The following is an 11,515-nucleotide window of genomic DNA, read 5'->3' as shown; positions in this document are numbered from 1 at the left end:
GGGGTGTCCTGATAATGAACACAACTACAGGCTTGAAGGTCCTAAAAGATATAACAGGAATTATAACAATATGTAATTTATGACCCAGTTACAACTACAATAATGCAGTTAATCAGCGAACCAATAAGAAAATTGAAAATAAAGTGTCGGAAATGTAACATCTGCCTCAGTAAAACTGAAATACTTGGATTCAGTGCAATAACGTGCACTTCAGTGAAGAACTTGGGTAAATGTTCCTGGTGGTTGGTGATCAGGGAGGGTGCCACCCCATGCACTCCTGTCCCCGGACACGCCCCTGGACTGACGGTGTTTGGATGTTCCGGTGGCGCAGGGGTGTGTCTATCGGCACATCTGCCCCAAACCGAGCGTCTCTCAGAGACGTGTAACTGCAGGATGAAGCTCAGATCAGGAGGAAACACTGCGCCTAAGTGTCAGAGGGGATATTTCCGGGTGGTTTGGGGGAGTTTCCTGTAAAGTCTGACTCTGTGGGTCCGAATCCTTTCTCAGCCAGCCACACTTTCCTCTCTGATTTCTGATTTCTAGCGCTTTCACAAAAAGCTGAAGGGGGAAAGGATCCGGATGATCCGGTTGTCACGGCCGAGGAAGTGAAAGTAAAAGTTTGTGATTTAAGCTGATTCATGACGCAGCGGTGAAATCATGAGAATGAAAGCTGCTAGTTTAAACTATAGTTACTATAATAACCATAATACGAACAACAGAGGAGAGCACAGAGCACCTACCTTGACTGGAGGTCTGCATTTGATACTAGAGGCACACGCTGGGTGGAAGGGAAGCTCTCCAACCTTTATACATATACGTGACGTGTAACAAGCCCCGCCCACTCTTTAATTAGATCGAGCGGCTCTGACGTTTAATGAGAGAAGAATAGAGTTCATTTCACCAACACAATTAAAACTCGTTCATATTTCTGCTTCACCTGAACTCACCATCACTGATGTCCACTCACCTGCTGAGACTGTGGGAACTGACAGAAGTTAAAGGGTACCCTATGTATCTGTGTTTGAGGTCGAGAATGGCCGAGGCTGGATTTGTTGCGTCTACTGTAACCGTAACAGTTGGATAATAAAGTTTCACATGGATTTTTTATTATCAGCTCCACGCTGATCCACACTAACCCACCGAGAAGCCAAAGTCACAGAAAACCACAAATCCACAGCAGAAAAGGAGACAGCGGCTCGCTTTCTGTGAGGTCAAAGTTCATGTTTTTGGTCTGGTGGAGAGTAAAGGCGTCACGATTCACAACTTTGAGCCTCCTGATTCTTCCTGTTAAAAAGGAGTTTTTCGTTCCCACAGTCCCCAAAGTGGTCACCTGATTGTTGGCGTGCATAATTTTAGGGTCTTTACCATAAAACATAAAGCACCATGAGGCACTGTGGTGATGATTTGGTGCCTTGTAAATAAAATAGAACTGAATGAAATATATGATCTAAATAACAGTTTGTATTATTTTGAACATTTAGAGGAACAGACACATCAACACAAAGCAGACTAAATAAAACAGTTTGATGCTGTCGCTGCAACATGTCGCAGCTTTTCTGATTTTTGTTCAGAGGAGAAATTAAAATATTTTACGAAAAGTCAAAATTATGTCAAACAAACTATCTAAGGCTTAAAAAAATAAAACAAACAACATTAAGATATAAGAAGATGAAATATTAGGAAGCACTGGTTGCTCGTCACTAAATAAATGAAAAAACTCGCTGCGAGGTTTTATTGTTTTATTCCTGTGGTCACATGAGCACCGACAAACCTTTAAATAAAAATATAAAAAACTGAAAAACAGAAGTCTGAGTCGTCCTTCAGGAGACACGAACCCGTCTGCTCCGATAGAAAACTGTAGAAACGAGGTCAGAGGTCAGAGGTCGGGGGGGCGACGGCGTTTCCGTCAGCCAGGTTGGCTCTGCAGATAGGACAGGTGGTGTTATCCTGAGGAGGAGGGGAGACACAGGTGAGGAGACGGCGTTTAAGGAGGGGCTCTAAAAACAGTGGAGCGCGAACGGCGCATCCCCCGGAGTACCTTCAGCCATCGGTCGATACACTGGACGTGGTAGTCATGGAAACAGGGCAGAATCCTCAGCTTCTCGCCGTCGCTGTAGTCGCAGAAACAGATCTGACACCTGCCGGCCAATCAGCACAGAGACGTGTTAGCGTGCAGGTTTGGGGTTCGTTTGTTTTCAGCGTTACAAACGGCGAGCTCAGAGACTCACTGCGTGTTCCCGCCGCCACTGCTGGATCCCTGAAACACCTTGGTGGGAAACCTTTGGATTTCCCGCCGACTCAGCTTCCTGGATACCACGGCGCCCTGACGCTCCTCGAACTCCAGCAGAGCCTGAAAGACGAGCAGAGGGGTCACGGGGTCACGCTTTTCTGACGGTGACTCGTATGTTCACACAGATTTATGACAGGAAAAACGTTTGTAATAATTTAACGTCCGTTTGAATATCGCGATCATCGGCTCCGGAACGCGCGATTCAGGACTGAGAGTATGAGAAGGAAATCGGGCTCCACGGCGCGTCTTTCCCCGACTTCCTCCCTGAGCCTGGGTCTTTTTCCTTCCCACTGTGACCAAGCGCTTGTTCATAGGGGGTCACATGATTGTTGGGAGCCGTACAGCACGGAGCACCCTGAGGTGACTGTTGTGGTGACTGCGTGCTGTGTAAATAAAACTGAAGTAAAGCCGGTTCGAGTTAAAGCCAGAAATTTAGGCTTACGTGTCCTCCCCCTGCAAAGACGCCGTGCCGGAGCGATGCTGCAACACTGATGTGACAGGAACAGTGTTTTTCTGGAATGGGAACTAAATCTCTTTGACCGGATCAAAGCTTTCTGCAGCTGAGCCACAAACAAGGCGCCAAGTTCAGCTGACTCTGGTCGACCAATCGCTGCTCAGGACTCCGTGTCCCATGTGTTCTTGCTAAACCGCCCCCAGGTGCTGCTGCCGATGCTCAGCAGTGGTTATGATCGCCACACCTCTAACACCAACACAGAGTTAGGCTTTGATTTGTTTCTGCTGTCCCGGACTTCCAGGTAACCGGTGGGTGGAGCTGACCTAGATTAGGTCGCAGCACACTTCAGTTCAAACAAATGTGAGGCCTCCCTCCTCCATCAGTCCTCCGAGCCTCCTCACCTCGTAGTCGTTTCCCTGAAGGTCATCTGAAAAGTCAGGTATGCCGTTCCTCCTCCTGCCCTGCCCACGTCTTCTACGCTGACCAATCAGGTCTGCGGAAACACATCAGCTGCATCAGAAGAAGCAAAATGACTGCAACCTGATTGAAACTCTAAACACAGCTGGAGAATCAGGAGGTCACGGATCACATGTTCAGTCTCCCTCCTACTGACCAATCAGGTGTGAGCAGGCTCTTGTTTACCTGCGAACGCTCGATTAATCGCTGCTCTAAACGCCAGTGACATCATCACCATATCTTACCTTCTTCCAGCCCCACAAGAGGAGAGACGGCCGCGAGCACCTGAGACATCCAGCGAGGCTCCACGTAGGGATAAAACTGCAGAGAGAAGGTCACACCTGAGTCCACAAACCGAACCCTGTACCTGCACACGTCCTTCACTCTGTCTCACCCTGTGGTGACTCTCTTGATGAAGGTGATGGTGGTGATGATGCTGGTGCCTGCCATGAAGATCCGACTCCTCTCGGTCAAACTGAGCCTGAAGGACGAAAAGGAAACGTGAACACCTGTCCGCTCTGCCTCAGGTGAGGCGTTTTTGTCCGGGTCAGCTTCTACCTGCAGGCTGCGGGCCAGCTCCTCGTCTTCCTCCATCTGTAGTGAACGCACGGTGGCTTCCTCATCGTCGCTGATGATGATCTGCTCCACTGCAGCTGCAGGAGAAACAACAGAAACATCACTGAGTTTGTCTGACGACTCAGACTCGAGCTGATGAGTTTCCTCATAAACAGGTTTCTTCATCTGTTCCCAGAAACACCCGCCAACTTCCACCAGACTCCAGTGAAAAAACGTCGATTTTTACCTCAAAACGTTAACTTTCTGTTCGCTTCCTGTGACGTCTGGATGTTAAACTGTGAAGTTGCACAATAAGACCAAGTCAGCTGAGCAGCAGCAGGAGAACAGCTGCCGCCTTCTATGAGGCTAAATTATGTTTTTTTAATGGAGTCTGGTGGAGAGTAACGCCATCACTTCAGAGACGTTTCTGTAAAGCTCAGATTCAGGCAGGAAGCGTGACCGCCGAACGCTCGTACCTGCAGAGGTGCCGCCTTCATCACCGTTCAGCCACCTCCTCTCCTCTTCGGTGAGGAAGGACAGCGAGTTGGAGCTCGATGCCGCTGCTGGAGGTGGTGACGGTGACGCCAAAGTATTCGTCTCATTTGGTCTCGGCTGAAGGACTGATACCGGAGTGAGGTAGGAAGAGGACGAAAAGGAAGAAGACGAAGAGGACGATGAGGATGCAGTGGACCGCGGGGCTTCCAGCCAGCTGCCCAAAGCAAACGTCCTGAGAGAGGACGCGGGAACGAAGCCGGCGCTCTGTTTGGCCAGCCGCCGGCGTTTAGAACTATGTGAAAAAGCTCGCTTGCTGGGGGTGAGACAGTCTGGTTCTGGAGAGCTGTCCACCGGCACCTGAGGGGAATGAAATGACTCTGTGAGTCTGCGATGAAGAGTTGGTTACAAAGGGATTCAGTCAGGCAGCGGCGCAGCGACTCACCGGGCTGAAATGCTCTTCTACGACGTGCCGACGCCTCCGCCGCTTGGCGAGCTGCGGACTGGAGCAAAGAGACAGATTTCACCTCAGCACCAAAATAACACGCCCATCACACAAAGTAAATAAATACCGAAACCCTGGCGGTAAATATCTGTGTGTTCCTGTTTGCAGGAACAAAACGTTTTCAGACATCTTTGATCTGAGAACTTTTTACTGCAACCCTCATCCACCCAGCTGCACTCTTATCTAAAATCCCCACGCCGAAGGAAACCCCCGACCTCTGACCTCATTTCTACAGTCACAGGAACTATAGAGTACAGCCTTAATGATGTCGTCACGATGTGCGAACGTGTGAAGAAGGAAAAACTACGGTCACCTTTGGGCTGGAAGGTCTCGAGGGTCACATGACCACTGTGAGGTCATCATCAGTGATAACTTAAGGAGAGCCTGTGGACACTGGGCTAAACTATAATCTATGAGTCAAAGTGTGTGACACATCGCTGCCCGTCCCGGTGGTCGTGCCCTCGCTCAGTTTCATCATCGGCCCATTTCGGGCTCGGGTCACAATTGGCCAGTTAAAGCCTGCCCTCCCCCACCACCACCACCGCCACATGAAGCGAGCGGAGTCGCCCTCTCCTTATGTTAGTCACGTCGTCTTTAATGAGAAAACCTCTACCAACTGTTGATAGTTTGAGGAAACAGAAAGTGTTTCCAAGAATAGATTTTCATTCCTACTGGAAAACCCCCGTAACTGCAAACAGTCCACTTTCTGTTTGAAAGTGAGACAGGCTGAAGTCCAGCGTTACACGAACAGGGTTTGTTCCACTGGGAGGCTGGTAAACAGCAGCTGACCTGTCAGCACAGCAGTTAAATACGGTCTCTGACTCCCACAGCTGCTGAGCAGTCAGCACACGTGCAGTTGGTTTCTAACAGAGCGATGGGATCAGCGTCCAGCTGGGCTGTGCTGCTTTATTACTGGGATCCAAAGACAGCAGCAGATTTCAGCCTGCCCGGACTCTGGTGTGGAGAGAGCGGAGCAGCTGCTGCGGGGCAGGTGTGAATGTGTCCCTGCAGCAGAGGACTGTTTGGACCTGCTCGGTCTCCTCTGCTGTCTGTCATCGCTGCAGTTTGTTGTTGCCGTTTACGAGGAAAGTCCTGGTGGTGCTATTGGCCTGAAAGCGATCACATGCGAGGGACCAATAAACACTCGAGAGAGGGTCACAGAGGCCGAAGCTTCCTCACGGAGTCCATACATTTAAGGGTGCACCACAGACAGGAAGTGTGTGTACTCTCCAGAGTAAAGGTCACAAATACAGGGAAGCCCCAGACTCTCAGCAGAGCAGCTGTTACTGCAGCTTCCAGGAACTCGGACTACATATACGTGTAATTTCCTGTATGTGTGCTAACGTGCCACGGGTGCAGGGTACCTGGGGGTTTCCGGGACGATGACGGGCAGCTCGGGGTACGGGACATCGTCCGAGTCGAGCAGGCAGCCTCGGTTCAGCACCCCCGGGCTGTCCGGCTCCGATGAACACGGGCTGTCCGCTAACTTGCCCTCCATGCTCTCCTCTTCTTCCCCCAGCAAAGACCTGGTACTCGAATCACCTGAGACTCAGACTCATGTCAGGCCGCTGAGTGGGAACAAAGCACAGGGAGGCGCGTTTAGCGAACACGGTGCGCAGATCGGAGAGTTAGCTCCGAGAGGCGCGAGCAAACAACTCACCGCCGTCCGGAGCAAGCACGAACCCGGAGAACCGAAACTCACGCAGCCAAAAACCAAAGAATCAAACTTTCGCCTGTTTCTCGGGTCGTTAACGGTACTCCACCGCTTGGACCAAAACAGGAAGTTCTCTTCACAATAAGAGCGAAAACTTCCGGTGTCACCGGGAAAAGTACCCAAGAGTCCCCCCGGCGGCCCGGACGACTTTCAGCTTTAGATAAATTAAAAAAAAAGTTCAAACCTTTGGGTAACATTAAAATATTTTTGTTAATAAATCAAAGCTGTGGAGAGGAAAATATTTTGCGCTACATAAAAACTTTGACTCTATTAAAGCAGCTTTGCATGATTCAGATTTGAGAAATGCTGCTTTGGCTGGAGTCTCGTGGATTAGCTGCACATACAGAAACAGGAAATAAGAAGCAGTCAGTCAGTGATATCTTGGTCTTTGTTACTTGACTCCCACGTACAGAAGCTCGTCATTAACAGCTTAATGTTTACCACAAACTCTGTCTTAGTTCTTGCTGATCTGTGAGAATCAGTGAAGCTGTGATCTGAACTTGACTGAGCACTCTCTTCCCAAGGGCAGGTGGAGACGAACAGGTGATGGTGGGGTGGGTGTGGTCTCGTACAGTACACCTGGATTTCCTTTAGGGTCGGCTGGTGTGAATTTCACAGGGGGCTTCTCTCCTGGTCAGCAGATGATGAGGCCGGCGAGCGGAGGTAAAAGCGTGTGTTGAACCTCCCCACCCCATGTGACCTGTTCAAAAACTGTTTAAAACTCTCTCCTCTCTATGTGGTTAAAAAGCCAGAGTTTAATATATGAAAGAAAACCCAAACTTGTGAGTTGCTGAGGCAAAATGACAAAAACATTTAGAAATTAAACCATTTGAAAGGTAAAAATGAACAAATATTGAACAAAAAATTCAAATAAAAAATAAATAAAAGGAAAAAATGAACAAATTAAAATATTTTAAAAAGCTGAGTGCTGTTTTGCCCTCTCCTCCTGCGCAGTGATGAGCTCCAGCTTTCCTTCGTTTGGCCTCACAGTCAACACCAAATTCTTCACACACAGCTTCAGGACGCTGCCGAAAAGCTTTTTAACACAACAAACGAGTAATGAGGAGAATAAAGAGCAGACTAATCAAAGCTGTCGCTGTATCACCAACACGTTCTTTATTTTTATAACTTCAGGAGCAAAGAATGAAAGGATGAATGGAAACTGCAGCGTCATCACAGAGCTCAGCCTGGAGCCGCTCGTCCACAAACCCAGCAGTGAAATCAGAACTCGGGCGAGAACAGTTCATGTTTTAATGAAACCTGTGAGAACCGCAAGGAACGAGCAGAACTGAAGCCTCCGGAGGGCGGCGGCCTAGAAAAGCATCGACTGCAGGGACTTGCGGACCGTGGCCATCTCCTGCTGTTGCTGTGGAAACACACCGACATCACAGAGTCAGCACCCGTGTTTATCAGTGTTTTTAACGTTTTCAGGGAACAGCAAAGACAGGAGCTAAAAGTCTCTCTGCTGCTCTCTTTACAGACAAACGAGACGAGCTCATCACTTCATGTGTCTGTGAGAAATGAAACATAAATAAATGACAGCAATAAAGCTCATGATAGAAACTCCATCGCCCATCAGATCAAAGTCTGGGTTCATATCAAACTGGCCCTTTGAACGTCTGCCGTTTCTGTCCTGAACATTCAGACAGTCGGCAGAAACCTGTGTGACCTCACTCGTCTTCTTCCTCACTCACAGATTCATACTGCGAGCTTTTATTTAGAAAAAAACTACTAATGAACAAACTTCCCTTTCCTGTTCTTATGTGATGTTTTGCTGCTGGCTGAACGCACCGTGTCCATGAGGATCTTCTTCTGCAGGGAGGCCATCTCCTTTTTCAGCTCTTGTTGCGCCCCCTGCAGGAAAGACTCGTGGCTCTTCTCCATGTCCTCCATGTTCTACAGAACAAACAAAAAACAGAAAAGCAGTTCAGGCAGATTTCCACAACCACAGCTTTAATACAAACTGAAACACATCCTCAGGTGACGTCTGCAGGTGTCACCCTTTAAATTCTGCTTATCGTGGCCCCTGTAGCTGTGCAGTGTGGACTTGTTTTTGACATATTGCACTTCAGAGAGAAACAGGCGTGGCTATTCCCGAGACCTCTGAGTAAAAACACAGAGTTGGTGTGCAGGCCGGGACAGAGCTGCATTGAGCTGCTTCTGACACGCTTCACCTTGACAAACTGCTCGTACAGCTCTCTGACGGTCTTCAGCTTCTGGTTCTGCACGACTCTGGCCTGCTGCAGGATCTTCTGCTGCTGCCGGAACAGATTCTGCAGACAGAAAGGAAGAGTCTACGTCGGCGATGGCCCTTCATCGCCATCACAGGTGAAGCACCTGAAGCCGTCGGTGTGCAGTACGTGAGGCTAAAACAGTTAAAGTGAACGGAGGGGACTGACGTTGAGCTTCTCCTCCTGCTCCTCGGCTCGCTGGGCTTCGGTCTCCCACTGCTGCAGCGCTGACGACACCTGCTGGGAATACTGCTGCGTCATCTTCTGCCTGCAAACACAGCAGAAATGATTTCCAATCATGTAGTTATCGAATAACTGACCTTTGTGACATCAGTTTGAAGACGAATTTCTGAAATTTTCAAACAGTGCTGTGTTTACACAGGCTCGGGATCAGCAGCTGAGCTGCAGTGTTCTGACTGAGCTGATGTTTATCCTGGCCGAGGCCAGAACGCTCTGCAGGACACCGTCTGTGACAGGTCACACCCGCCCGCTGCCTTTACAGAGCTGCCAACAGGCGCCTTTATTTAAAAGTGAATCGACCACCCACAGAGAAAGTGAGGCTAAAGCGTTCTTGTTTATGCTCTGTAGACGGCGCTTCTTCACGGGACGAGCGCGCCGCCTCGCTTTCATAACACGAACGTTCTCTGAGAAACAAAAAAAGCTAAACAGAAAGTTATGCACAGAGAGCGAAGCGATGTCCCGGAACAAAAACCAGCTCCTGCATCTGCTGATATTAAAAGGCTGACCAGCCCACCTTTCACCGTACAGGTGCTTATTTGAAGCCTGTATAATGCTGTGAGCTCACCGTCAGCCATAAACTGGAGAAGTCAAGTCTTTTAATTGATCTATTCATTAATTAACTGCACAACTGTTACAATTTTACATGTTTTTTAATTATTCGTTTTCTTTTTCAAACTTAACTGTTTGAAAAAACCCCGTGTCACCTTCACTTATTTCTTGTTTTCAGTCTTTTACAGTGTTTTAAAATGGAACAGGTTTAAATATTATTTCTGGCTCTCACAGTCTTTACAAAACATAAGGAAATTAAAGACATTTTAAAATCCTAATTTTCTTTTCACCCCAATGCTGCCGTGAAGTCGCTGAGAATCCAGAAATGGCTATTTTTCAGGTAAATGTCTCCCTACATGCTCTTTTGGTGACACTAAATGACAAAAACTCAGATTTGAAGGATATTTAAAGAGATTTAATTTCCCTGTCTTTCACTTTAAAGCGCTGAGTGATTCACAGGAAGTCGTGACGTGATTCTGGAGCTCGTTTTAAAGGATGTGGTGACTGTTCTAAGACTGAATTTCAACCATTTCTCTGAGTGTTTGAAGTGGAGGGAGCAGGAATAACCTCTGGCTATGGTAGTTGTTCCACAGCTGCTCCAGCTTGTGTTGGCTTCCCTTCATGTAGTTCTTTGTCAGACACTCCAGACGTTTCTTCTTGGCCTGCATCACCTTGCTGATGTCAGCTGGGAGGACAAACAGATATGTGATACTGTGCTAATGAAACACGAGGAAACACCGCTGCTTTTCTGTAAACCATTTCATACTTTCTTCGGTCAAAATGCTGAAATATGTTGTGTTGTGTTATATTGACACATGAGCAGTCTAACAGGGACCGAAGATGACATTACGCCTAATGATTTTTCCAATAACAAATTAAATACAAACCGCTTCTTACCTCCAAACTTCTCCAACATGGACTGCACCTCATTTCTGGACATAAAACGGGGAAACATGCCAAGATTGATGGCGTTAAACACACATTAAATCCAATGAAATGAAGGTTTCATTATCAACTTTATCAAATTTGAACATTTTCATCTTAATAGTATAACAATAAGCTTTATATCTTCAGGTTTTGGACTGTTAGGCTCATCAAACATGACATTTAAAACATGATCTTGTTATATGGGGAAACTATAGGAGCTATTTTAAAAGACAAAACTATTAATTAAGAAATAATAAATACCCCATAGCACAGGGAACCGCCTCCTCCTCAAAGTCAGCCGGTCTCTTCTTTACCAGCTTGTCCACTATTGGAGTTTCATCTTAAATCATGAGAAAGTGGTTATATTTTACTTTGAACACCTTAGAATCAGCTCCTATAGCTATCTGGGTGACCCAGCTCACCTTGTCTGACTTCATCCTCAGAGCCACTCAGCTCCTTCTTCTCCGCCTCAGGAGTAAAATCAAAAGCCTTTTTATCTGCTCTCTCCTCCAGGAGTTTCTTTTTCATCTGTTTCCTGGCTGCTGCCATCCTCCTAGCTTTTACTGCTGCCAAATGTTACACAACGAAAAAGAAAGCTGGCAAACCACCCAGTGCTAATGTTAGCTTAAATAATAAAATTAGCTTTTTAATAAGGTATTAAAGAATTAAAAAATGTTGCTAATAACACCTGTTTAGTTTCAAGCGAACTAGCGGACAAGGCTCAATTTTAACTAAATCCGAAAAGCAGTTCTAGTTTTAATTCTCCTTTATTTAGATAAAAACAAACCTGAATGAAAATAGTCTGCTAGCTTGCTGAATCCGCTAGATTCCCGCCACAACCTTAGCCCGAAGTGTGCCGAGCTCCGCCGAATCTCCCCGAATTCCGCCCACAAAACAGAAGGCCAAGTATGGAAGGACATTAGTGTCAATATTAAAAAAAACGTAAATATGAATATTAACAAATATTTAATATTAGATCACAAATACAATTTGATAAATATGGTAAAAAAAATCAAAGAAATATTCAATAAAAAATACAAAGTAAATAAGAAATCAATTATAATTAGGATATCAGGCAGACCACCCTGTTACCAAATGATTT

General features: G+C 46.9%; 2 protein-coding genes across 4 annotated transcripts; both read right to left on the bottom strand.

Moving 5' to 3' along the window:
* Positions 1-1,725: 1,725 nt before the first annotated feature.
* LOC102212002 (E3 ubiquitin-protein ligase arkadia-A) lies at positions 1,726-6,575 on the bottom strand. The gene is made up of 11 exons (XM_005745115.2): positions 6,413-6,575; positions 6,117-6,320; positions 4,693-4,750; positions 4,232-4,607; positions 3,759-3,853; positions 3,595-3,681; positions 3,446-3,521; positions 3,146-3,237; positions 2,229-2,350; positions 2,039-2,138; positions 1,726-1,947 (listed from the first exon to the last, which is right to left on the bottom strand). Exons 2-11 carry the CDS (start codon positions 6,248-6,250, stop codon positions 1,870-1,872), a joined length of 1,218 nt encoding a protein of 405 aa, XP_005745172.1. The 5' UTR covers positions 6,251-6,320; positions 6,413-6,575; the 3' UTR covers positions 1,726-1,869.
* A 982-nt stretch (positions 6,576-7,557) lies between these two features.
* sycp3 (synaptonemal complex protein 3) lies at positions 7,558-11,368 on the bottom strand. Of its 3 annotated transcripts, none has more exons than XM_005745112.2 (9): positions 11,201-11,368; positions 10,836-10,979; positions 10,675-10,753; positions 10,384-10,418; positions 10,054-10,171; positions 8,866-8,965; positions 8,641-8,739; positions 8,258-8,362; positions 7,558-7,832 (listed from the first exon to the last, which is right to left on the bottom strand). In XM_005745112.2, the coding sequence occupies exons 1-9, from the start codon at positions 11,331-11,333 to the stop codon at positions 7,779-7,781; spliced, it is 867 nt and encodes a 288-aa protein (XP_005745169.1). In that variant the 5' UTR covers positions 11,334-11,368; the 3' UTR covers positions 7,558-7,778. The 3 variants fall into 3 exon arrangements, with proteins under 3 accessions (XP_005745169.1, XP_005745170.2, XP_005745171.1); XM_005745113.2 differs by having other exon boundaries at positions 10,836-10,976; positions 11,201-11,271; XM_005745114.1 differs by having other exon boundaries at positions 10,836-11,009; positions 11,201-11,258.
* Between the last annotated feature and the right edge of the window lie 147 nt (positions 11,369-11,515).

This window comes from Pundamilia nyererei, unplaced genomic scaffold (assembly GCF_000239375.1).
Source record: "Pundamilia nyererei isolate P.nyererei 1_Seehausen unplaced genomic scaffold, PunNye1.0 scaffold00154, whole genome shotgun sequence".
In the NCBI taxonomy this organism is placed as follows: Eukaryota; Metazoa; Chordata; class Actinopteri; order Cichliformes; family Cichlidae; genus Pundamilia; species Pundamilia nyererei.
This window is presented reverse-complemented; position numbering and strand designations above follow the sequence as displayed.

Excerpts from the sequence above, each read along its gene's own strand:
- sycp3 (XM_005745112.2), bottom strand. The coding sequence starts at position 11,333 with ATGTCCTTCCATACTTGGCCTTCTGTTTTGTGGGCGGAATTCGGGGAG. Across the intron at positions 10,754-10,835 it reads TGAGGATGAAGTCAGACAAG|ATGAAACTCCAATAGTGGAC; the intron begins GTGAGCTGGGTC and ends TCATGATTTAAG. Across the intron at positions 8,740-8,865 it reads AGCAGGAGGAGAAGCTCAAC|AATCTGTTCCGGCAGCAGCA; the intron begins GTCAGTCCCCTC and ends TTCTGTCTGCAG.
- LOC102212002 (XM_005745115.2), bottom strand. The coding sequence starts at position 6,250 with ATGGAGGGCAAGTTAGCGGACAGCCCGTGTTCATCGGAGCCGGACAGC. Across the intron at positions 3,682-3,758 it reads AGCTGGCCCGCAGCCTGCAG|GCTCAGTTTGACCGAGAGGA; the intron begins GTAGAAGCTGAC and ends TTCGTCCTTCAG. Across the intron at positions 1,948-2,038 it reads GTATCGACCGATGGCTGAAG|GATAACACCACCTGTCCTAT; the intron begins GTACTCCGGGGG and ends CCTCCTCCTCAG.